General features: G+C 32.5%; 1 protein-coding gene across 1 annotated transcript; it reads left to right on the top strand.

Annotated features, from left to right (window-relative positions):
- The first annotated feature begins 267 nt into the window (after nucleotides 1-267).
- LOC132756070 (VPS35 endosomal protein-sorting factor-like) lies at nucleotides 268-27,578 on the top strand. The gene is made up of 25 exons (XM_060747054.1): nucleotides 268-281; nucleotides 1,442-1,532; nucleotides 2,674-2,926; nucleotides 3,449-3,537; nucleotides 4,051-4,179; nucleotides 4,569-4,653; nucleotides 5,493-5,570; nucleotides 6,034-6,178; nucleotides 6,766-6,859; nucleotides 7,634-7,711; nucleotides 8,209-8,378; nucleotides 10,639-10,750; nucleotides 11,131-11,247; nucleotides 13,019-13,072; nucleotides 13,521-13,664; nucleotides 13,998-14,083; nucleotides 14,748-14,828; nucleotides 15,600-15,762; nucleotides 17,232-17,309; nucleotides 19,101-19,215; nucleotides 19,706-19,845; nucleotides 21,205-21,370; nucleotides 22,149-22,267; nucleotides 22,563-22,709; nucleotides 27,015-27,578. Exons 1-25 carry the CDS (start codon nucleotides 268-270, stop codon nucleotides 27,111-27,113), a joined length of 2,847 nt encoding a protein of 948 aa, XP_060603037.1. The 3' UTR covers nucleotides 27,114-27,578.
- Nucleotides 27,579-27,873: the final 295 nt, after the last annotated feature.

Genomic DNA, 27,873 nt, shown 5'->3' with positions numbered 1-27,873 from the left:
TTTAAAAAATTAAGAACGGATTTTTTCCGCCGAAGATTTCTTTTAGGTCCAATCAAAATTTTTCTAGATACCATACAACTTTTCAATGATCTTTGTACTCGGAAAGAAAATGTCGGTGTTACTGCATTATTAAATTTCATTACGTTGGCGCTAACGCCAGGCAAAAAGTTTAAAACGTAAATTATCTAATGAAGGAAAAAAGGGCGAAACAAAAGAAATACGAGTCCAGGGCGCAATGCCGAGAAAATTTGTGGGTAAATGGAAAAAATGGCCGCCTCGTGGTTTGGTTTTTAACGAGGAAGGAAAAATAAGATGAAATGTACATTGTGCATAAAATTTTATAAAGATAATATGATGATGATGAATTTTGTTCATGAAAATGTTTTAAATTTCCAGACAGAGTCCATCAATTTCTGGATAAATACTGATGTTTTATTTAAGAAGAATAAAAATTGTGTTGCAAATCTTTTAAAAAGTTCCTATGTCTTTAAAAAAAAACAACAAAGGTTTATTACCATATAACATATATTTGGAAAAAAAAAAAAATTCGGTCAGAAAAAAGTTCTTTCGGTCCAGACAAGAATTGAAAGTTTGTCTGACCGAATGTTCAGGCAAATGTTTCAGCACGCAAAGCCTGGACAATAGGAAAAGGTAGTTTTATCCCTGAAAAGGCTGTTTGGTGCCAAGCATATAACCGGCCTGCCTTACAAGGGCCGTCTAATCTGTACAAGGGGCTCAACGCACCCTAATACACCATCCTCCGTTCGTCTCAGCCTACTTTGTAGGGCCAACTCCCCTCGGCATTAAGTCAGGACATCCCGGCAGCTGGTCCCGCAGAAGTGACCGAAGTAGGATCCGTAGTTTAAACGGCCCACGGTTTTGAAGGCTACGTTTTAAAGATTGTCTACCAGCCCAAGTTGTAAAATCTTCTTGCCTGATTTATGCCCTGTGCCTTTTCAGTGACGTGCACCTCCCAGGGGAAGTGAGGGAACAAAATTTGTGCAATCCTTTTCTTTTAAACCCGATTTTTTAAAACCATGATCCATTTTATACAAAAAAAGCAAAATTGACTTTAATGGTTTTAAAACAGATCAATCAGAAGATAATTTAATGATTTTTTACATTTATATTTAAAATTTGGGTTTTTTTTTTTCTGTTTATAAACATGTGCAATTTTGCTTGATTTAAAGTGACAATTCCAAAGTTTCTTTAATTTAAAAAGGGATCTTTACATTATTTCAATATAAAGGTTTAACTTAAATACTAAACAAAATAATTTTTTATGGTATTTTTCAGGCCCCTCCCAAATTTTGAACCCCAAACACCTTTTAAAATTTAAAAATTTTTATATCAAAGTCTTTTTTTTAAAAAAAGTTTCCCCAATTCAAAAAAAGACTTTATGAATATGTAACCTTATTGTATTTTCATGTAAATATTACAGGCACCCCAGAAAGAGAAATTATGAGCGTGAGACAGAGACTGAAAGACTGCCAGCAACGGTTGCATCTTCACATCCTCTGAAAGCCATTACAGTAAGTACCTGAATACTAACATTGAAAGTTTTAAGTCTTATTTAAAGGGACTGTGTTGGGTTTTTTGACATTAAGGGACTGGAAATATTTTTTTTCCAAGATTTGTGATATTTTTATTGTACAAAATGACCAAAAAAAAAATTCATTACATTGGCTTTATATCTCAAATGCAGGTTAAAAAAACACATGCAAAAAAAATGATTTTGCATTTAAAATTTCTGATTTTTTTTATTAATTGTATCTTTTATATATTTTTCTATTTAAATAGTGCTTCAATTGATTTACCAAAAAATTAAAGAATTTCATGCATGTAATTTTAATGGAGGTTTTGGGTTTTTGAACCTTTATGTGTGGATCTCATCAACCGTTCGCTGAGGTGGTTTTTCCTCAAAAAACTAATATAAGTAACATGGATGAAAGTGAACAAGTTATAAAGAAGTACCCTTCTTTTTGATAGATTTAACTAGTAAGCAATGTAACCAATAAATTACTACAATATGTTACTATATTTTAATTCTTTCCCAAAAAGGTCAAAAAGGGCAAACCCAAAAATGGACAGAATGAAAAGTTATAAATCTTTCAAGATGAAAAAAAAAATAAAATAGAGCGATAAAAAAAATCAAAGGGAAAATGGGAATAAATTCCTTGATAAACAATTTTACTGACAGTTGTAAAAAGGTTTTAAAAAAGACACATTAAAAGATTTATGTATTTTAAAATTTTTGGATAAAAAATTTGGGGGATAAGAAAGGGCACTGCGGGAAAAAACCCCCAAACAAAGGATCAACCCCTTTAGCAAGGTTTGATTTTAGCAGATCTTAGTTCACCAGTCCCCAGGGTCCATATACGCACTAAGGCTTAGATCCTTGCACCGGGCACTGAGGTTTCCGGGAAAACCCAAAGAGTAAGGATAATTTTGGGGGGTAATAAATGTTTTTTTAGTTCATGTAATTGATTAGAAGCTTTTGTGATGATGGATGTCTCTAGAAAACCCTCATGTATTATTCCAGATTTTGATAGCTACCTCAAATGATAGAGGTCAATGTCTGCTGGTCAGCTCATTAACATTTATGCATTGATGAAGAAATGTCACTCATCAATGTCCAATAACAAAAATAATTGAAATAATTGAACTACATAGAAAACTACCTACATATTCTACCTTAACTGTCATAGGTCTCAAGAGTGGAAACAAAGTAATTGTTTAGTCTTGCCTGATACTAGAGTTTATTTTCTGGTTATACAGGAAAGTGGTACAAAAGGTCGAGCAGATTCTCTGGATGATTCATTTGAGCCATGGTCAGCAAAGCGAGTAGATATACTGTCCAAATACACTACATCAGAAAAGCTGTCAATAACCACAAGTTTTTTGTCTTCTGCAGACAAGGAACATGGTATTTATATATCTATTAACATCTTTATTGAATTTATGATCCAATGTTATTTTAGTAAGATTTACTTTTAAAAAGTTTGCAACTTTTAATGATTACTGAAACTGCTCCACATAATTTGAATGTATAGTCTTTTAATCATTTACCTGCTAAATTTGTGTCATGGATTTGTCCTGCTTTGATATTGGAACAGTCAGTCCAAAGTTTAAGGATTATCTAAATCATAAAAATTGAGCTTCAAACATTATACACCTGGTAAGACTGCATGGAATCTATACTGATGGTAAAACTTATAACACTATTGATTGGTTAAACCTTTATCAGATAATATATGATACTTAACTAACCCAAAAATCTATGTCAAGATTAATATATAATTATAATCGAAAATACTGATGGTTGAAGCACAAATAGGCAAATTCTTGATGTATTTTATCTTGTTTGCTTAATTGTTTTCATCTCTACAAACTGATTGTGTTATAATCTGTTAGCATATATACACTGACTACATATTCTTTATTACAGTTGTTATAAAATCACAGAGTCAAACCACTACTGGTACAATGTCAGACAAAGTGAAAAACAGACTGGAACAATTAGATGACTTTGAAGAGGTAGGCACATTTTTTTGCACATTTTTTTGTACATGTATAATAATTTTCAATGAATGTGAAGAGATAAATTGTTTTTGATATGATGAACTGGCACATACATGAATTACTTTATTAAGATTTAACTAAGATGAACTACTTCTTGTTATGAAATCACACTACAATTTTTTCATTTCTGTATTTAAACGTATATTAAACGTATATTAGGAACACTTGTTATTTAAACAAAACTAAAACAAGCTATAAAATACAAACATTATTAATTATAACGTCAAGAAATCACTGCATATTAACTGAAACAATAACTGTATAATGAAAAAATATTAAGATATCAATGTGTTAATTTAAGCCTCATAAAGGGGACTTCTTATCAAACTATAAACATAGCCTTATAGTTTCTAATGAGTTACATATCAAAAACAATATCTTTAACTGACATTTTCTTTTAATTTTCATAAGTAAATGAGTCAGATTGTAGAGTAATTCATTCTCACACTATTTTTTGTTCAAATACAGGGTTCTGTACAAGAGATGTTGAATCTAAGTCAGCAGGAGTATGTTTCCCGTATAGAAGATCTCAATCAGGCTCTTATAGCAGCTTGGGATCAAGACCAGAGAGTAAAGGCGCTTAAAATAGCTATACAGGTTTGTCTCCCCTAATTGATCTAGTGAAATATTAAGTATTTTTGAGCATAGATATGATATAATATGATATAAAAAGACTGATATTACTAACTTGGTTCTCCAGAAATTGTGATTATTTCAATGGGCACTTAATTGATTCATAAACAATGACAAAGTTGGGGCATTCATTGCTTGGTACTAGATGCTTCCAGAGTGTGTTTCAATGAGCTTATAGCTTTTAACAGAATCAAACTAAAATAAACCTGGTTTGCATGAATTTTGGTGTTTCTGCCTTACATTGAAAATGACCATAAGTAAAAAGTAACACATTATTTTACTAATTTAACTTTGAAGGCATGGTCAACTTTTTAAACTTTGTGTCACTATTTTTGTGTAATTTTTATTTCTAGTGCTCTAAGTTGTTGGCTGATGTAAGTGTGATACAGTTCTACCCCAGCAAGTTTGTTCTTATAACAGATATACTTGATACATTTGGTGAGTATAAAACAGAATTATTGAACTGAAGGCTTAAAGCTGTATGCCTCCATAAGAGCCAAAAAGTTCAAGAATATGAAACTTGAGAAAAGTGTAATAAGATTTTTAGAAAAGTAAAAAGATACAAGATTCAAGTAATGATTTACATGATATGTGCGATTATTGACTCATTTAGCAGTATTTATCACCGTATTTCTACTGCATTACTGACCAAGTATGGGCAATTTTTGCATATTTTTGACCTCTTTTTATGGTAATTTACTTGGATTGTAGATGCGGTTGACAATCATGTGTAAATTACTTGCTTTGTTCTCTTCACAATATTTTACTACTAAATACATTTTCAAAGTTTTCATGAAAATTAGCAATTTAGCAGCCTGGAATCTGAAGTGTGCTGTTTTAATCGAACACTATTATTAAACACCTTGACTAAGTTTTTTATGAAGAAAAATAAATTTTATGTTTATTTTTGTCAGTGCTGGTTATTTATTGTCTGGTACAAAACATTTAGAATATAAGTATTACTGAATAGTAATTTACTGTGGAAGGCATAAGGAAGTTAGTTTAAGATTTCTGTCTTTGCATTTTCACAGAATCAGTAAAACAGATTAATGTCAGTTTGGACAAGTCAGTTTAGGACATCGTTTTCTTTAAATATTCACTAATATGGTTTAATCTGATTAAAGATCACTTTTCTCTATGCTTTTACTTTATTTTCTGACATCATGCCATTAATTTTTTTGTATGTATTTTACAAGCTAACTTTGATGTGTGATGTATAAGTACATGTAGATATCTATTAGTTTAAATCTTGTGTTATATATAATTGTATATTTCAGGGAAGTTGGTGTATGTGAGATTGAGAGATAAAGCCCAGTATTTTCCCCCTGGAAGTGGAGTAGCCATTAAACTACCTGGTATGCTTAACTTTTTTGTAGATAACATAAATTATTGATTTACTGTATGAGCTGAGCTTAAAAGAAGGTGTGAAATTCACTTTATTAAGGAATTGGTAAACTTAACTTTATTTTAAAATTATACTCACAGCTAGCAAAATGTATTTCATAAAATGAAGATTAATGATTTTCTAAGAGATTTGGTGTGTTCCTGTTTCTTTGAGATTTTGCCTTATAGTGTTAGAGCTAAATAATGTGTTTGTCTTTGTTTTAAAATGAACAATTAGATAATTTTATAAGTGTTTAAATATTAATTTCTTAAATATACATGTAATTCAGAGGGATTCAGATTCAAATTAGGACACAGTATTAAAATCAGAAGAGAAAAGATGAAACCACTGTCAGACTATTGCAGGAATGTTAGTTTTCTGTATCATATAATTTGTAAAATAATGTTCTTATCTTGAACATTATATCATTTCAGAAAATTTTACTCCTGATCAGGTGCCTGATTCGGCTAAGGAAACCTGTCGTAATTGGTTCTTTAAGATTGCCTCAATCCGTGAACTAATTCCAAGGTTTTATGTGGAGGCGGCTATCATGAAATGCTACAGTTTCCTTAATCCAGGGTTAGTATGTACATGTATATACATCATTATACTGCATCTAAATTGTTTATGATTACACTAAGCAGGTTACACTGTATACATTGAATTAAGAGACAGCTATAAGATACAAGGGAATTCAGGAACCAGTTTTAGCTCATATTAAATAGACCCCTTGGTTCTTTTATATGCCCAGTGTATAGTACTGATGCATCAAGGATTACCAGGATTTCTTACCAGTTCACCTCTAGTTAGGTGGGAAACATTGAAAGTGTCTCTGAAAAATCCCAAGGTGTCAAACCCGGGACCTCAGGAGTGATGGTCAGTGGTCTAACCAACTGAGCTATGTATATATGTCTTGATTCTTTATCTTCATTTAAATCAATGTGATATAGTTTGAATTGACATTTAAAAGCCTAGTTTTTGCAGAAAATATTAAAAAGCAGTCAAACATGTACATTATTTAATTCTCACAAGATATTTCTAGGTATGCATTTTCCAGGCAAATTCAGTTTATGCTGTATTTGAGTCTTTTCTGATATAAAATGATTAAAATGTTATTTTATCTTTGATGACAAAGTACACGTAGATTTTATATGTATATTTTACAGAGAGTATGCTGATGCATTAAGACGCCTGTCTCAGATGATAAGTGGAATGGGTGATCCACTTGTATCGCTATATGCTAAATGTTTCCTCAGTAGGGTATGTATATATGTATATGTATTTTAAGAGGTACAGGAGATAAAGCTGTGTATCTATATAATATCTAAGCTTTCTGCCTAATAACGTGTGGCACTCAAACCTTAATGTACAATTTTTTTTATTGTCTGGATTCTCATTTAAAACCAATAACAGTATTGGTTGATTATGATTGAATGCATTATTTTTCATGTATGTGTAGAAAGAAGTGTTATATTGGTTTAAAGACAGTTGTTTGCTCACTGCTGATTAGAATCTATTGTCGGAAGAAATTTTCAAATTAGATATTATTGACATAGATATCCCCTGCTTGAAGTTAAATACATTAAAAGTAGTGAGTTTTTTCCTTCTCTTGTTATTAATGGTTAAAGCTAAATACAAGTGATTTTTACAATGTTTCTATAACATTGCTCTGAATACATGTATATGTATATTGAATTATGCACACTTAATAAAGCATTTGTAAAAGATTGCTTATTTCAAATCTTTTAAAGGTTGTTTCCGAGGTCTTACTATGAAGAAGTGGGAAAACGATACTTTAAATATTTTTAAGTTTCTTCCAGGGACTGTTAATTAACAGTAAACTGTTACATGACATGTCAGCAACTGAGCACAGTTGTAGAAATAGAATATCTTAATTCTATTGCTGATATACTGCTGTGCTTAAGGAAAGTTACTGATTTCAGACAATGTCTTATGTTTTTACTTTGACAATGTAATATGTAACACATGACATTGTTTTTGCCTTATCACATTGTCACACATTGCATTTTGTAGGTGGGAATAGCAGTTGCTCCAAGCATCAGGGATCACCTGTTACCAATGTTTGATGGGTTTCTAGCCACATTCCCACAGGTAAAATATATATAATTACTTATTGTAATCCTTATCAACTTAATACAGAATCACTGTAAACTGACATTACAACATTTATTGGTACATGTGACATTACAGGAAACTTTCTATCTATACATTTACAGGTAAAAGAGGTTTATTTTCTAATATTTATGTTTGCTTTACAGTGAACAATTTTTAATGCCGATTGTTAAGAATCTGAAAATTCCTGTTAACATTTTATAATGAGACAAATTTGGAGTTTACCTTGAGCTATTTTGGCTTGGAACTTATTGTTTTACTATTCATGGAAGAAACTTTTTCATGAAATTAAATGAAATGTTTTAAGAATTTTCTCATATATTCTGTTTTGGGAAACACTAAAATGCACCATGATTCATTGTTGCATAAAAAGACATTTAGTGGACAATGTCCTTGTGTTGAAATAGTGAAACAAATAAGTAAACCCTATACTTTTATAAAAGTATATAATTTACATGTATAACTGGCTATAACAGGTACAAGGTGACAGTGTACAGAATATTTTGGCCATACAGAAATTAGAGATGCCACGCTACCTGACCCTGTTCTCACCTGGCTTGGACTGGTTGCTACAATGTATAGCTCATAAAGCATCTGATAACACTCTCACTGATATACTAGAGAAGTCGAGGAAACAATGTAACAGGTCAGTTATTTAGAAAATTACTTTAAAAAAAATATAGTAAAAAAAAAATAATAATAGTGAATATTTCTTTTAGTATACATGACCACCATAAGTAAATGATGTGTCATGTGCAAGAACTATTTCATGTCAAAGGTCAAGGCCCTGAAGTTCAGAACAGGAGGGCAATATTATATGTTATTTTGGTTTTGGAGTGATATATGTGGATATATTACCTGTTAAGACTTTATATCACCCGAGCCGTTAGGCGAGGGTGATATTTTATCTTGGCAGGTAATATATCCACATATATCACTCCAAAACCAAAATAATAATTTTATTACCCTTCCCCTGCCGAGTTTAGACGATTTTTTGAAAAATCATTGTTGTTTCAAATGAAACGTCGAAATAAGATTCCCTTCAGGATACCTCTTCGTCACAACATGACGTCACATAAATACATGTCGTATTTTTCCCGTACCTTACGAAAGTAAACAAGAGAAAAGGAGTAGTCTATTGAACGCACTTTTTATACGCCCGTTTGAAAAACGGGACGTATTATGGGAACGCCCCTGGCGGGCGGGCGGGCGGGCGGTCGGGCGCGTCCAATTTTTGTCCGGAGCATATCTCCTACATGCATTGAGTAATTTTTATGAAACTTCATAGAAATGTTCACCACTATGAGGAGCAGTGTCGCGCACATGAACCAGGTCTCTAGGTCAAAGGTTCAAGGTCACACTTAGAGGTCATTGAAAAATGACTTGTCTGGAGCCACACTTCTACATGCTCATAAGGATTTCAATATAACTTAGCACAAATGTTCACCATTGTGAGGCAGTGTCGTTTGAAAAATTAAGGTCCATGTGGCCAAGGTCAAGGTCACAAATAGGGCCAAAGTTCAGATGAAAATATGAAAATGTGTATTTGGACCATTTAGTCATCATTTATTGAGGGATTGTAACACAAATGGTCATTATCAAGACTATGGCTGTGATACATATAATTTAGGTCAATATATACAAGGTCAAGGTCACTAACGATGATGAAATATCCAGATTTTGTAAATAGAATTTAATCAAAGGGCAACAACAAAGTTATTACTTTGTTCATAAATGACTTACACAATTACTCCCCTTGATCTACTTTCACTTTCAATTCTAAAAATAGAATTTAATCAAAGGGCATAAAATAATCCTCTTTCTTGGACTTGAGTATGTTCTAAAGAATGTAACATTTATTTACACATGTTTCATTCATTGGTCAAGATTCTTAACTGTGATAACTATGGTGTTCTGTAGACTTGGTATTTGTTCATAAAGATCATACAGTAATTACCTTATCAAATGTAAATACTTTCTCATAGAAATTTAATTATATTTTAATTTTCAAGTAAATATAAGTTCAGCTCATTCAAAGATTAAGAATTGTAATGAAATGTATTTCCCTAGAATAAAATCTTAAATCAGAATTTTTTAGTTATTAAATTACAATTACATGTACTTGTTATCTTCCCTACTGATTTGTTTTAAGGTTCATTTAACAACACAGTGCCAAGGATAAAAACTTGCTTGCTAGATAACACTTATCCATAATGCCCCCATCTCCATCTAAAGCTTTCGTAAACGGGCGTATTTTGTGACTATGGCACCCTTGTTTGTAATTAATATCAAGCTTTCACAAGGTCATATATGTTTTCGATACTGATGGTAATATGTATCATTACTCTAATTTGGTAAATATTTATCATTTGACAGTTAAAAAGTGCTTTTAAATCGGAATTTACGCCGCGTAAAATCGAACCGTACGCGCATCACCTCAGCGCATGTTGTTTACAACGTTGGGTACCAAACGGGGAAATTAAGTGTGTATATTACCCGTCTGGCTCGGTTATATCAATTTCTTTCGGGTGATCAATATCCAATCAAAAAGGCGGAAAAAATTTGGAAGGGTAATAAAATAATATATTCTTAAGTGCGGTTTTTACATGGAATTAATTTTCAAAATCAATTTCATTACTAACAGAGTTATATTTTCAGTATTTGTCATATTTTGTCCAAAGTCAATAATACATTATATGATTGTCTTAAAACTTATATAAATGTATATACACACCATAAAAAGGTGCCAACTGAAAGCCTATGCTGCTGGGGCATCCATTTCTTATGGAAACATGTTATGTTTTCCAATCAAGTGCTGAGAATAGTCAATATCTTGTACTAACTGATGATAAAATTTTACTTTGAAGAAATACTTGGATGATATTTTATGGTACATATATTTTCAGTGCTTTGTTACTGAACTCTCTGATATCAGCATTTAAACCAGAGTATATAGCAGCTAGAGCCACCAAGTTTATTGAGATGATCAAAGAATGTGAAGAAACAGGCTTTCCTAAAGCAAGTTATATCCTTTAACAACTATATTCACACCAATTATTACTAAATACCATTTACCTTGTCCACTGAATTAAAGTTTGTACTATAATAGAATCCAAGATAACTGGTTTAATTAATTTCAAATTTCTGATATAACTAGTACTTTGTATATGCGATTGTAATAATCAATTTAAATACAAATGTTAATGATGTTCTTATCAGATAGAAATCTACATGTGTTAGCCCTGAGCCCTCAGAATAGATATTTATGTAAAAAAAGTCCAACATGAATGAATATAGATTAGTTATATTGTTGCCTCTTAAATATATGAAGATGTTGGTGTGATGTAACCAGATCTCATATCATCAACATTTGTTTATTCTCTATGGTTTCATTTCAGCATTTATTATTCCGTACATTGGGAACATGTCTGGCAATAGCTGATCCACCAGGGGACCAGAAACTGACAGTGTTAAATGAAGTCTGGAAACCAATAACTAAACTGAAAAATCCAGCTGTAAGTATTCTATTACAATCTTCAGGTTTAGAATAAAACAATGAATTCTTGAAATCAAAAGTGTGTAAAGTACCTACCTACCTATCCACTTTGCTCCGATCGGAGCATAAGGTCAGTGTGTAAAGTACAGTAGTATGAAATTATATAGTTCAAGTGATCGATGTTAGAACAATGAGTTCAAAGGAAGGGAGTATTCTAGCTATCCAAGTTTGAGCAAAGTTTAACTCTTTAACTGAAAAATGGTAGTATACAGTACTACCAAAATCCTGTCTATACAACCAAGCTTCTATTCATATGATTACGTATATAGCATGCTTTTATAAAAATAATGATAGTCCCTGTATATTACATTTGCATTATACACATTTAATTGAGTGTCATTATACCCCAAAAAACGAAGTTTGGGGGGGTATATAGGAGTCACCCGGTGGTCGGTTGGTCGGTCGGTCGGGCGGTCGGTCGGTCGGTCCAGACGTCCGTTGCATTTTCCTTGTCCGGACCATAACTTGAAGACTAATGGTTGGAATTCAATATAACTACATACAATGGTCAAGCACATTGAGAGGAAGTGCAGTGCACAAGAACCATAACTCTATCTTGACTAATTACAGAGTTATTGCCCTTTGTTACTTTTCCTTGTCCTGGGCATAACTTGAAAACTACTGGTTGGAATTCAAAACAACTTCATACAATTGTCAAACACAATAAGGGGAAGTGCAGTGCATAAGAACCATAACTCTATCTAAAGTAATTACAGAGTTATTGCCCTTTGTTACTTTTCCATTGCTTTCTTTTGTCCGGACCATAACTTGAAGACTAATGGTTGGAATTCAATATAACTACATACAATGGTCAAGCACATTGAGAGGAAGTGCAGTGCACAAGAACCATAACTCTATCTTGACTAATTACAGAGTTATTGCCCTTTGTTACTTTTCCTTGTCCGGGGCATAACTTGAAAATTACTTGTTGGAATTCAAAACAACTTCATACAATTGTCAAACACAGTAAGGGGAAGTGCAATGCATAAGAACCATAACTCTATCTAAAGTAATTACAGAGTGATTGCCCTTTGTTACTTTTCCATTGCTTTCTTTTGTCCGGAGTATAACTTGAAGACTCATGGTTAGAATTCAATATAACTACATACAATGGTCAAGCACATTGAGAGGAAGTGCAGTGCACAAGAACCATAACTCCATCTTGACAAATTACAGAGTTATTGCCCTTTGTTACTTTTCCTTGTCCAGAGCATAACTTGAAAACTACTGTTTGGAATTCAATACAACTTCATACAGTTGTCAAGGACATTAAAAGGAAGTGCAATGCATAAGAGCCATAACTCCATTTTGACAAAGTACAGAGTTACTGCCCTTTGATACTTTTCCTTGTCTGGAGCATAACTTAAAACATACTGGTTGAAATTCAAAACAACTTCATACAATGGTCAAGCACAAAAAGAGGAAGTGCAGTGCACAAGAACTATAACTCCATCTTCAGTATTTATAGAGTTATTGCCCTTTGTTCCTTTTCTTTGTCTTTCTGGACTTATTACAGAGTAATTCAATAAAACTTCATCAATGGCCAACCACATTGAAAGGAAATGCAATATACAAGAACCACAACTATCTTTAATTGCCCACAACCATAACTCTATATTTCAATTCTTTTACAAGATATTCTGTTACTAGTAACATCCTCATTTCCGAAGCAGTCTTGTGGGGGTATTAATCACATTTAGTGATAGTTCTAGTTTTTATTACTTTTACAGGATTACATGGGGTGTGCAGAGTCCTGGATGGAGTTTATTGTTAAACATTTTGGGGTAAAGTCATTTTTATTTTAAAGCTTACACTAGTTACATAAATGCGTAGTGTTGTATTTTATTCTATATAGTGCCTGTTTGATGTTATATGTATCACATGATATAAATGTTATTTTGAAAACATGTAGTGTATCGTATTAATACAGTAAATTGTTTGTTTTAAAATACTTAAATAATAACATGTTTTAGCAAACTGATAAGATTGTGGGAAGGGCCAACTCTCCAATGTTGTAAAAACTTGTGGTCCAACCCTTTTGCTTTTTATGAACAACTACAGCATCCATGTAAATACTGTAAATTTATTTGTTAATGTTTTGTCATATGTTTGCATGTGACATTGTATCTGATTTTATGTAGAAAGAAAGAAAAAAAAAAAAAAAAACAAACAAAAAAACCAACAATAAAATATGATTAAACTAAACTAACTGATATGACTTATTTTTTTCAGAAACGGGAGATAAACACAGTATTAAATGACATTATCAAGCATTTGACCCCAGATAGGGCATTTGAAGATTTTTACCCCCAGTTACAATCTGTGGTTTCTAAGATACTGGTTCACATCCATGACTTCTCCCTGCTTTTCTCACTGGTGAGAAATGAATATTTGAAGTTTTTTTATTATTACCTTTTTTTATTTGAATGACCTTTTATAAATAATAGTGTCTGTACTAGGTCCTATACATGTATCATGAAATAAATAAGATATGAAAATATTTTAAATTTTATTAGTCTTTATAAACTTATTATATTAAATTGTACAGTTTTTCCAATTTTCCAATACCTGTATCTATTATAATTGCATGTAATAATTTTAATAGTATTATACTTTTGGAATTTAAACACATATGAAATAAAGAGCTAATGTTTGACAATGTCCCTATTACCTGATTTACTCTTAATTTAACATGTTTCTTTCTTCAAGGAAAAGTTCTTGCCATTTATTGACATGTTCCAAAAGGAAAGTGTAAAGGTTGATGTCTGCAAAAATATCACCGAAGCATTTGCAAAGTAAGGATTAAGCTGGAGTTTTTCTGAGATATTAGATAAATATTGTAATTGTAATACATGTACTTGTAAAAGAATTTTCTAAAATGAATTTAAAAATTGTTTATTTTAGATTTTGAAATTTCAAAAAACTTTGTTTCACCTGTCTTACCTTTTAAAATGTGGAAATAAGCTGAATGAGACTAAACTGGGAAATTAAGAAATCGTTGAAATATATAGGCTGGAAATCCTTTGAATAGAGATATAACTAGGAAATTATTATATGATTAGAGATATATAACCAAGTAATCTTTGATAATGAAATTATTTGGTCAGAGTGATAAAAAATGAACATTTTACGGTTCGGGTTAAAAGACCAAATATTGTTGAGGTTAGAAATATATAATCAGTGAATTATTTGGGCAGAGATAAATTACCAAAAATCAATGTGATCTGGTTGATAAAACAAGAAAATTTTGAGGTTAGAATGAAAAAAAAAAAAGAACACAAAATAAAGAAGACTGAGTGATGAAATGAAATATTGATGACATTATACATTTAACCTGATAATTGATATTATAAACCTGGCTTTAAAATATTCTTTTATGATTAAGATTACATTCAAACAGAGTCTGTGTAATTGTCAGTTTCATTCTTCATAATATATTACTTTGTCCTTTAATTTCAGATTTCAAGAGTCAGAAACGAAAGATCCAGTTATTATAAATGCTATGATGTTTGTTTGTAAAACTATGCATGATTCTGTCAAGTAAGTTGAGCAGATTTGGTCATAGAGACATTAATATTCACATGATGACCTGTGTATTTGTGAATTTTAACCATTTATCTGCTGGGACTAACAGAAATTAGCCTTTGCCGCCAGTATAGAGCCAATCTAACTTGCACATACATGCAGTCTGACCACTATTTATACTTATCTGTTAAAAAAATTATGGACAGTCTCGAATATTGAAGCTTGACAAAATAATAACAGGTTAAGGGTTATGAACAAGACTTATACATGTATGTGATTTAATATGTGTAATTGTCTCCTGGATCTCCTGAACAAAGATAAAAATATAAAGTTGATGTTGCTGACCTTGAGTGATAGAACTCATTCATAATTTTAACTTTTTCAAACTTAAATAAACAATAATATTTCATAAAATCATTGTTATAACTTATAACTTTATAATGCAATGTCATCAGGAGGTTTCTTTTTATAAAAGGAATCAAATTTCATGAAATGACTTTCTTGAGTGAGTACAAGGATTTTCAACTAATTTTTGACTTCCCAGGTGCAGTGTTATTTTCAATGCTCTTGAGATGTTCTTTTTTCCCTAGGCATACTACTTTTGGTGATTTTCTAGCTCTTCATACTTATATGAACTGAATCATCCTGCTCATATTATCTTAAAACAAACTTTAAGAACTAAAGACAGTTGCTATAAGTTTGAGTAATTTTTAACGAAATACTAGTTACTTGCAAAATATTTTTTCTTCAAACTCTTTAATGTTTGATGATAAATATTATTTTTAGTGCATTAACACTGGATGATGAGAAGAAATCAATTAGCAACCTTATATCAGAGTTTGTGAGGAAGATTTCATTTGGCCGTGACTTTGAGCAACAACTTAGCTTCTATGTTGAAGCCAGGGCCTCTTTTACCAACCTAGACATCGTTCTTATACAGTTGATTCAGGTATGTATCAATGGTGAACTAATAAATGTAATTTAAAAATTATTTATTTAAGTTTGATTGTAATAACTGTTTGTAGCTTATTATACCCACTGTAGTCATCTTCTTGCAACTAACTAGTATTGGCGTCATATGTGGACACCTGGTCATGACCCATATTAAGCTTGAAACCCAAAATTTCTTGGCAGAGTGGTAAACACCTGTATTACTGGACTACTCACCTTTAAACTGTAATGAACCTGAATATGTGCACATTGTATACACAAAATGTGTTTTGTGTGTTGATATTATAGAAGATTTATCATGCTGACTATGCCAGCAGTGCCAAGCCAGAATGCTTATTCATTTTGATGTTTGCCACAAGTATAGAGCCAGGCCAATATGCTTACCAGTATTTGATATATATATCAGCAGTTTTGAATCAGGCCAGCATGCTTATTTGATTTATGCCCAGGGCAGCTTACTTATTTTATTATTGCCATCAGTGTGCAGTCTGTCTGGCCAGAGATCAACAAATTCTATAGTCTAACGTCTGGGGTAATTCTAAAACCACTTCAGACAATTTGTCTGAGACAACTGACAATACACAGAAAGTTAGTCCTGGACAAAATTCTGGAAACAAAGTGATCCCTCGGAAGCATTAATCACAACAAAATAACATAAGAATTGCAGACTCAGTTTGATTGAGTCTGTACATGAGGGATAATGAATAAGTGCAACATCCCTCACGCCCCCTAGCACCACCTTGAGCCGTACTCAATTCTCAACACTTTATAGTGTTGGCATCAATGATCCCGAAGGACCAGAAAAAATAACAACACTGAAGTGAAGTACGGGCCAACTTTTTACGGCTGCCACACGGCACTTGACACCTGCTGTTGTGAAGTACAAAATTCTGGAAACAAAGTGATCCCTCGGAAGCATTATCACAACAAAATTACATAAGAATTGCAGACTCGGTTTGATTGAGTCTGTACATGAGGGATAATGAATCAGTGCAACATCCCTCACAACCCCTAGCACCTGCTTGAGCGGTACTCAATTCTCAACACTTTATAGTGTTGGCATCAATGATCCCGAAAGGACCAGAAAATATAACAACACTGAAGTGAAGTATGGGGCAACTTTTTACGGCTGCCACACGGCACTTGACACCTGCTCTTGTGAAGTCTTATTTTGATAGATACTTATCTTGGCCAACTGTTTATTAAGACAATTCCACACAGTAAACAGCAAAGTGCGTTGTTAATTTGCATTCAGGCAATTAATTTCAGAAATTAACTGGCAGATTAAATTAAAGGTGCTGGTTCTGTGAGGGTTCTACAAAAGTAATGTTATGAAATAAAATTCAGTTTAGTTCTAGATACTTACAGTATATTTAGAAATCTACTATTATCACAAAGTAGAATGAGCACTCATTCTTTAGATAAGTATGTGCACATGTTATCATCATCTTAACATGTGTTTTACAGAATGTTAACAACTTAGCCATCCAGACAAGAAATGTTGTCAATGGAAATCATTCAAGAAAAACTGGCAACTTTGTTAGGGTAAGTTACCATCTTACATGTACATGTTTATGTGACTATCAAATCAATGTAAATATTTCACTTTATCTTGAGACATCTGATTCAGTGGATCATTTTGTAGTTTAACATGAATTTTATACCAGACAATATCATTTTTTTTTCTTTTTAACTCACCTGTCACAAAGTGACAGGGTGAGCTTTTGTGATCGCTTTTCGTCCGGCGTCCATCCGTCCGTAAACTTTTACTTTAAATGACATTTCCTCATAAACCACTAAGCCAATTTCATCCAAACTTCACAGGAATGTTCCTTTGGTGGTCACCTTTAAAAATTGTTCAAAGAATTTAATTCCATGCAGAACTCTGGTTGCCATGGCAACCTAAAGAAAAAACTTTAAATATCTTCTTTAAAAAAAAACAAAGAGCTAGAGCTTAGATATTTTGCATGAAACATCTTCTAGTGAGTGTCTACCAAGTTTGTTCAAATAAAAGCCCTGGGGTCAAAATTGGCCCCACCCCAGGGGGTCATTGATTTTCCCTATATGCATATAGTAAAAACTTAAAAAATCTTCTTTTAAAGAACCCAAAGAGCTAGAGCTGAGATATTTAGCATGAAACATCTTCTAATGAGTGTCTACCAAGTTTGTTCAAATAAAAGCCCTGGGGTCAAAATTGGCCCCGCCCCAGGGGGTCATTTATTTTCCTTATATGTGTATAGCAAAAACTTAAAAAAATCTTCTTTGAAAAAACCTTAATAGCTAGAGTTTAGATATTAAGCATGAAACATCTTCTAGTGAGTGTCTACAAAGTTTGTTCAGATAAAAGCCCTGGGGTCAAAATTGGCCCAGCCCTGGGGGTCATTGATTTTCCTTATATGTGTACAGTGAAAACTTAAAAAATCTTCTTTTAAAAAACCCAATGAGCTAGAGCTTAGATGTTTAGCATGAAACATCTTCAAATGAGTGTCTACCAAGTTTGTTCAAATAAAAGCCCTTTGGTCAAAACTGGCCCCATCCCAGGGGTGTCATTGTTTGTAACAATGTGTACAGTAAAAACTTAAAAAATCTTCTTTTAAAAAACCCAATGAGCTAGAGCTTAGATGTTTAGCATGAAACATCTTCTTTTGAGTGTCTACCAAGTTTGTTCAAATAAAAGCCCTTGGGTTAAAATTGGCCCTGCGGGTGGGGGGGGTGATCATTGTTTTTCATTATATGTGTGTAGTAAAAAAATTCTGATAACAAAGTGATCCCTCGGAAGCATTAATCACAACAAAATTACAAGAGAATTGCAGACTCGGTTTGATTAAGTCTGTACATGAGGGATAATGAATAAGTGCAACATCCCTCACGCCCCCTAGCACCGGCTTGAGCAGAACTCAATTCTCAACACTTAATAGTGCTGGAATCAATGATCCCGAAGGACCAGAAAATATAACAACACTGAAGTGAAGTACGGGGCAACTATCAACTATCATAAAAACTTAACATCATGAAACATCTTCTAATGGGTGTCTTCCAAGTTTGTTTAAATAATAGCCCTGGGGTTTAAACTGGCCCTGCTCCAGGGGGCCTATATACAGGTGAGCGACCTCAGGGCCATCATGGCCCTCTTGTCTCATTATCTGATTAGACTTTCAGTAGGTAATTTCTTGTAACTTATCCAGGAAAACTGGTTAGGTGGATCAACTGCTGAGATATGACGAAAAGATATGTTGAAATTTGTGTAAAAACTAGAAAAACAAACAATTTTTGAAGATACTAATTACTATACTATATGATAACTATACATGTGTACATTAATTATGTTTATTTCAGGCATGTGCAGCATATTGTTTTATAACAATACCTTCACTACAGTCTGTGTTTTCCCAGCTACAACTTTACCTGTTGTCTGGTCAGGTAGCTCTTCTAAACCAGTGTTATAGTCAAGGTAAGTGCCAATATTTTATATTTTGTCATCCTTCTTCCTATATACCCCTGTCAGTTTCAATATAACTTTAGTTTGCTATTCTAAAAAAGGCATATTAGTCATTGTAACACACAGGGGTCATACATTTTTCTAGCTAGACTATACAGATATTTATATACATGTAACAATTAACTCAGTTTTTGATATAAAGCCAGGTATCTTTATAAGATACATGTATGTGTTATTAAATGGTAATAAGCATTGCTACTTTAACATTATTTTGTATATATAGTCTACCAGGCTAGGAGGAGTGGTTCATTTAGGGTGTTGATGTTGACTTCAAATAAATATGTATTAAAAAGTCATGGTAGTTTGAAAAAGGTTATTTCTAAATTCAGTCTAAAAAAATCTGAAATGTGATGGCATGCTAGTATACATGTGATAGTTCTTTTACATGTTCTATTTAAATTCTTCCTGTCTATATCATATAATTCTGTCCCAATATTTGTAGGTGATGCATTTTTTAAGGCAGCAGTTTCACTTATACCTGATGTCCCACGTGTAATGGAGGCGGAAGGAAAACACAAATCGTCGGAACCTTTCCTTGTGGATTATATCAGTAACTTTGTCTCTACTCTCCTAGTTGTACCAGTAAGTCTTCTTGTTTTAACTACAATCAAAGGATCCATACTGCAAATCATTATTATCCAAACGGGCATTAATAAGTCGATCAACAAATTTAAGATCCAACAAAATTTTATTTCGTCTGCTGTGAGATTATTTTCCATTGCATTATTTCATTTTACTTTTTAGCTCACCTGTCACAAAGTGACAAGGTGAGCTTTTGTGATCGCTTTTCGTCCGGCGTCCGTCGTCCGTCCGGCATCCGTCTGTAAACTTTTACTTTAAATGACATCTCCTCATAAACCACTAAGCCAATTTCATCCAAACTTCACAGGAATGTTCCTTTGGTGGTCACCTTTAAAAAATTGTTCAAAGAATTTAATTCCATGCAGAACTCTGGTTGCAATGGCAACCGAAAGAAAAAAACTTAAAAAAAATCTTCTTTTAAAAAACCCTAAGAGCTAGAGCTTAGATATTTGGCATGAAACATTTTCTAGTGAGTGTCTACTAAGTTTGTTCAAATAAAAGCCCTGGGGTCAAAATTGGCCCTGCCCCAGGGGGTCATTGATTTTCCCTATATGCATATAGTAAAAACTTAAAAAAATCTTCTTTTAAAGAACTCAAAGAGCTAGAGCTAAGATATTTAGCATGAAACATCTTCAAATGAGTGTCTACCAAGTTTGTTCAAATAAAAGCCCTGAGGTCAAAATTGGCCCCGCCGCAGGGGGTCATTGATTTTGACCCTATATATATATATAGTAAAAACTTAAAAAATCTCCTTTATAAGAACTCAAAGAGCTAGAGCTTAGATATTTAGCATGAAACATGTTCTAATGGATGTCTACCAAGTTTGTTCAAATAAAAGCCCTGGGTTCAAAATTGGACCCGCCCGGGGGTCATTGATTTTCCTTATATGTGTATAGCAAAAACTTAAAAAAAATCTTCTTTGAAAAAACCCAAATAGCTAGAGTTTAGATGTTAAGCATGAAACATCTTCTAGTGAGTGTCTACAAAGTTTGTTCAAATAAAAGCCCTGGGGTCAAAACTGGCCCCGCCCCAGGGGTGTCATTGTTTTTAACTATATGTGTATAGTAAAAACTTAAAAAATCTTCTTTGAAAAAACCCAATGAGCTAGAGCTTAGATGTTTAGCATGAAACATCTTATTGGGGGTGGGGGGGGGCCTATATACAGGTGAGCGACCTCAGGGCCATCATGGCCCTCTTGTTTAAACATTGAGACAATCCATGAATTTTAGAACCAATGAAAATGTCCTTTGTGGCAAAAACCACAAAATTAAAGTAATTCACAGTGGTATTCTTATCTGTTATAATACAAGCAATGATGATTCATTTTTGTAGTAAATGTTTTTAATGTTTTTCTTCAAGGACAATCCAGACTCCAGTGTGTTGTATTTACTCAGAGGTCTATTGAACATACTCCAAAATTACACCTGGGAACCAAACTCGGATGCTAAAGTTGTAGTATATACCAGAGTACTGGCAATGTTGTCAGCATCGTGCCAGGAAACATACCCATATCATGTTGACAAAGGTAAATATTGCAAAACCTGCATGGTTATCATAAGCTTGACTTACAATTTCGGTAATAATTTTATGAAGTAGATAGATCTATATGTATGTTTGTAATTTCTTTGCTGCTCCTTTTGATGTTTTTGTAAAGCATAAACAGACTGATTTGTCCTTCCTTTCTTCTGTTACCCTCACTTACAGTATCTCAGAAGAATTTCATTTATTTTCTGATATCTTAGATATTTGGTGTGTACCTTCCATCAACTTTTCAAACTAAAGTGGTGGTCACTTATGTTAAAAAATAAAATTGATTTATATTTAAACATAGAATGAATACCTTAAATTAAACAAATTGATAATTGTACAGATTATTTATTTCATATGGCATTTCTGACAAGATGATTTCATTCCTTTCATAGCACAAGAAACTAGTAAAGAAAGATAACTCTTTGGAAATGTTGCAAATTTATTTAGCACTAATTATCATTCTTGGTTATATCCCTTGCTTTGCGGAGTTTGCGCAAGTCTAGGATAACCAGTAATAACTCAACCTGTTACCCTTTGTAAAACTTTGTTTTATTATTTCTTGTATTCAAAATTTAACGAGAACTTTCTTTAAAAAATTTTCAGTATGTTAAGATGTCAATATATACATGTTGTATTGAATAGAAACATTCATTTTTTCAGGTCTGATTTATTTGGGTTATATACTTATCTGTTTGTTTTTTTGTTTGTTACTTATCTTATGCACCTGGGATAAAATAATAGTATAAATGACAATCTTATTTATATTATTTCAGTGGATTCCAATGACAGTTTATATGCCTCAGATCCCAAATATATAAAAGAGGTGTGTGGTATATGTTCAACTCTTGTTGAAGAAATCCTCGCCCACCTAAAAACTCTAACAACACCTGAGGTATGTTTAGTTTTAGATTTGGTATTTAAACATCCTTCACCTGTTCTTTTTAAACTGCTTTCAGAGGATATAGAAAATTTAGACTGATTAACTGTACCAGTCTGTCCTGTTGCTTAAGAAAGATTTTGTAGTATACAGTTTTAGATATTTGTTCAAAAATAATACAATAACTTGTAATTGTTGTGTTGATAATTTGTGATAAAATTTACACTGAATTTGCACTGAAGAGAATGAATAGACATGCCAAAAATTACTTTTATTCTCAAATTAACATTTTTACAAAAAATACCTTCAGACTCAGAAAAGGCAGACCATGTTGTCTATGGAATTGTTCAACACAGTTGTAAATCATTCTGATATTGGGCAAAAAAATCTTCAAGATTTAGTGGTCAACTTATGGAACTTGGCGCACAGAAACAATCAAATGGATGTAAAACAAACGGTAACGATAATTTTATTGTTTTTCGAAAAAGCTCTATTATCCAATTGTCAGACAGTGAGTGAAACTGAAATTGAGTATCAGTTTTGAAATAATTATGAGAGTTTGAGATGGTTACACTTAGACAGGTGCTTATCATAAAAGAGTAAGAACTTCATGTACTGCAGTCACTACAATACCCTCCCTTTTGTTACTCTTTTTAAGTTTTTAAAATAGAATGTGTTGTGTCCCTCCATAATACTTAATTCTTGGAGAAAAACTTTATGAGATCTGATATCTTTCATTGTAATCAATTTCCAGTGTTTATAACTGAATGAATGTATATCATGTATTGTGTAAGTTTTGGAATAAAATATGTTTGAAGCATATGAGTTCAAAGAATTAAAAACTGTTTTCTACAAGAATCTTTGAAGACATACATAATCAAAGTGCTGCAGCACTGAATGCGACGGACATGCAACCAGAGAGACATTAAGGCTTCTTTTAGAAAAAAAAAACAAAAACAACAAAACACAAAATATATAACAGAGAAAATTTGTTCCATACAAGTTCGAGATTTGTAGAGCAATATGTTTTGTGTCCCAAATTGATATAATTCAGATTTTCTACTTTCAAGCACTTAAATACAGAATGAAATTTATGCCTAAAAACTGTGGTCAAACTTGTAAATCAGTGTCCTTATCGATTTATTCTAAGAAATGATATGTAAATAGAAAAACTATCCACGAAATATTTCTAGAATAAATCCAGGCAAATAAACTTCAAACATAATACATTATACATTTGAGAATGCTATTTAGAATTGCTTCGTGTTATATCATAGTGGGCATACAGACAATAAAATATAAGTCATTTGTATTTTTATTTCTCTTGGATATGTAACATTAAAAAAAAAATTGGTTAAAATCATCCGCAATTAATAGTGTATTTCTTAGATTTTTATGCCACTGCAGCGATGCGGTGGCATATAGCGATTCACCTGTGTGTGTGTGTGTTTGTGTGTGTGTGTTATATAGATTATATAGTGATCTTAAAAAATCTTCTTGTGAAAAACTACTAGTCCAATTTCAACCAAACTTGGCAGGATTGTCCCTTGGATGAAGGGCTTCTAAAGTTGTTCAAAGAATTTCATTCCATGCAGAAATCTGGTTGCCATGGCAACCAAAAGGAATTATAAGAATAAATTTAAAAAATCTTCTTGTAAAGACCCAAAAGGCCTAGAGCTTAGATATTTTGCATAAGGCATTGTCTGATAGACCTCTAACAAGATTGTTCAAATTATAGCCCTGGGGTCAAAATTGGCCCCGTCCCGGGGGTCATTGATTTTCACTATGTACATATAGTAAAAACTTAAAATACCTTCTTGTAAAAACCCAAAAGGCTTAGAGCTTAGATATTTTGCATAAGGCATCATCTGGTAGACCCTTACCAAGATTGTTCAAATTATAGCCCTTGGGTCAAAATCGGCCCCGCCCCGGGGTCATTGAATTTCGCTATATGTACATATAGTAAAAACTTAAAACACCTTCTTGTAAAGAGCCAAAAGGCCTAGAGCTTAGATATTTTGCATAAGGCATTGTCTGGTAGACCTCTACCCAGATTGTTCAAATTATAGCCCTGGGGTCAAAACCGGCCTGCCCCAGGGGTCATTGGTTTTCCTTATATGTATATAGTAAAAACTTTAAAAAGATTCTTGTAGCAATTGACAAATGCTAGAGGTTAGATATTTTGCATGAAACATTGTGTTGTAAAACTCTAGCAAGATTGTTCAAATTATAGCCCTGGGGTCAAAATTGCCCCCGCCCTGGGGGTCATTGATTTCAATATATACATATAGTAAAAAATAAAAAAATCTTATTGTCTGAAGGTACAAGGCTTAGAGCTTTAATATTTGTTAAAATGATATCATCTAAAGGTACTCTACCAAAGTTGTTCAAATTTTGCCATAGCCCTTGGGTCAAAATCGGCCAGCCACGGGGTCATTGATTTTCGCTATATGTACATATAGTAAAAACTTAAAACACCTTCTTGTAAAGACCCAAAAGGCCTAGAGCTTAGATATTTTGCATAAGGCATTGTCTGGTAGACCTCTACCCAGATTGTTCAAATTATAGCCCTGGGGTCAAAATCGGCCCGCCCCAGGGGTCATTGGTTTTCCTTATATGTATATAGTAAAAACTTTAAAAAAATTCTTCTAGCAATTGACAAATGCTAGAGGTTAGATATTTTGCATAAAAACATTGTGTTGTAAAACTTTAGCAAGATTATACAAATTATAGCCCTGGGGTCAAAATTGACCCCGCCCTGGGGTCATTGATTTCAATATATACATATAGTAAAAAATAAAAAAATCTTATTGTCTGAAGGTACAAGGCTTAGAGCTTAAATATTTGTTAAATTATATCATCTAAAGGTACTCTACCAAAGTTGTTCAAATTTTGCCTCTTGTGTCAAAATTAGCCCCGCCCCTTGGAGCCAGAGGTTTATCTTATATGTATATAGTTAAAACTTAAAAAATCATCTTCTCTAAATTTACAAAGGATAGAGTTAAGATATATTGCATGAAACATTGTGTAGTGAACCTCTAGCAAGATTGTTCAAATTATAGCCCTGGGGTCAAAATTGGTTCCGCCCGGGGGTCATTGATTTTCATAATGTACATATAGTGAAAAAAAAATTGTCTGAAGGTTCAAGGCATAGAGCTTTGATGTTTGATATATAATATCATCTATAGGTCCTCTACCAAAGTTGTACAAATGTCAAAAATTGGCCCTGCCCGGGGGCAGTGATTCTTATTATGTACACGTAGTAAAAACAGAAAATAAAACAAATGTTTTCTGAGTGGGAGAAAGCTATAGCTTAGATATTTGACGTGAAATGTTGAGTGGTGGACCTGTATCAAGATTGTTATTAAACCCTTGGGTCAAAATTATGCCTTGCCCAAGGGGACAGTGACCTACTTTCTTGTCCATGTGCACAGTTTTAGTTGTAAAATTTAACTTTGACCTAGATTTTGATGATGTGACCTACTTTCTTGTCCTTTGATGTACAGCTATGAAATTTGAACCATGCGGTGGCATAGCATTTTTCTCAAATGCAATCTTGTTTTTATTTACAAGGTAAAGATGTAGAGGCCAGAGCACATCGTTTTTATTTTAATTTAAATGTCACTTAAGCACTACAGTGTTTAGTTGTCCTTTTCAACTTCACACTAAATTCCATTTTCAACTTGTTTGCTTCTTACAATTGTATAGAATTTCTAAAAGTATTGCATGTAATCCGCTGGTTTATTAATTACATGTGTACTTCCTAATCGCCTGTCCAAAAATTCAGAACAGGTGGAAGCAGAATCTATTTTTAGAATAGCGAAGGTTAACTCATATCATGATCTTAGTAAAAATATGTAAACAAACCACAAGAATCGGAAGTAGAACTGATATTATAACTTCCTTACATGAAAGACTACATGGCGGTAAAAGTGTTGTAAAACTCTCTTCTTACATGCATTTTCAAAAATAGATATTTATACTAACCATTGTACTGTATCTAATATATTAATAACTGCTGAATATTCAGCTAAACCCGCGGTATGAGTCACGAAAATAGTTCTTCTTTTATTAATGCGCGAGTTATCCTAGAGTCACGAAAAACTTTTGATTTGTTAATAATAATGTTTTGTATAATGTAGAAATATTTATTTCCTACTAATAATGTCTTGGAACTCAGAGGTTACACCTTTATTGTAGTATAATTTGCTGTCCTACTTTTTTCGACAGCGGTAAATCGTTAGCAGTAATTTGCATATTGCGCAATAATACTACGGGACTACAACGCTTTTATCAATAATATATGTTTCATTTTCAACTTGGATAACTTAATTTTGAAATTGAAAGGCTAAATATGGAAAACATTAAGATATCCAGACAAAGTATGGGAGTTTTGAAGGATCAAATTCATGTACTATTTCTTGGGCTGTTAATTGGTTTAGGACACATTGCGCGATTGTAGCCAACGAAATCCCATGTGTAGATGACTTAGCTCTGAACGCGCCTGAGGGTGCGTCCGTCGCAAAAATTACAAATTCCCCAGTTTTCCTTTTGAAACATAAAACAAGAAATTTGGAAACAACACTTGGTTGTAGAAAAAGATTTTCATAGCAAAATTTTGTAATTATTATTTTCTTTAAATCAACTGAAATTCTGTGAACTGTGGAATATACATGTACATGTATCAATATTTTCTGTTTAATTTCTACATATGATATTTTATTTATAAAAATGTTCACCATTTTATTAATTAATTTTACAGAGAATAGTGTATGCATCAATAAAGATGAAGTCATCTGGACTTGATGGGAAGGCTTATCAGGAACTTTTATCTAAACTACCACTGGACAATACCACGTAGCTAGCCAGAACACCAGTCTCCTGTTTTAAAATAGAAATTAAATGAATATTTGACTTTGCTTGATTTCTGGATCATGCATATTTTCTATATGTCATCCCTTGATGTCATATTAACTTGATTGAACATAAAATATAGAAAAAAATCCTTATATAGACAGGAGAATAGACAGGAGAAACAAGATTTGAAAAATTGAGTTTACAGAATAAATAAGTATCCTTGTTTCAGAATTCAAAGAAATTTTGTGCATTTAGTGATGGCATTAATCTTCAAAGAATTTCTGTGCCTGTGAGAAAATGTGTGTAAAGAATTGTTATTAGATTTATATTTTAAATAGATATATATAATTTATCTATGTAAATGACAATATTTATGATAATCATGATGATTTTATGTAATATTGTTATTCTAAATATTAAATAATTATAAAGTTATAAAATGAAAAATAAAATGCTAAATTGAATACAATTTGTATTTTCTGTTTTTATCCATTCTTGTGCTAGATCCTTATTTGTGTAAAAAATAGAGTGGACTGTATGGTAAACAGTAAAAAAGTTAAACACAGCAAGTCTTCCCTACCTCAAACCAACACATGCAAAAACAATAGCACATGTTACACTTTAGGTGGAATCAGATCGTTTTATCTGTTTAGAAATGCAACATTGACTTAAGTAATTAAAAATAAATTCAAAGATTAGTACATATTTCATTGTACATAATGTCAGGTAGTCATTTAATAACAAATTTTTACAGTCTCTGGGTC

The sequence above is a fragment of the Ruditapes philippinarum genome, unplaced genomic scaffold (assembly GCF_026571515.1).
Source record: "Ruditapes philippinarum isolate M1 unplaced genomic scaffold, ASM2657151v2 ctg5585_1_1_1_1, whole genome shotgun sequence".
NCBI lineage: Eukaryota > Metazoa > Mollusca > Bivalvia > Venerida > Veneridae > Ruditapes > Ruditapes philippinarum.
The sequence above is the reverse complement of the archived record's forward strand: the minus strand, read 5'-3'. Positions and strand labels throughout refer to the sequence as shown.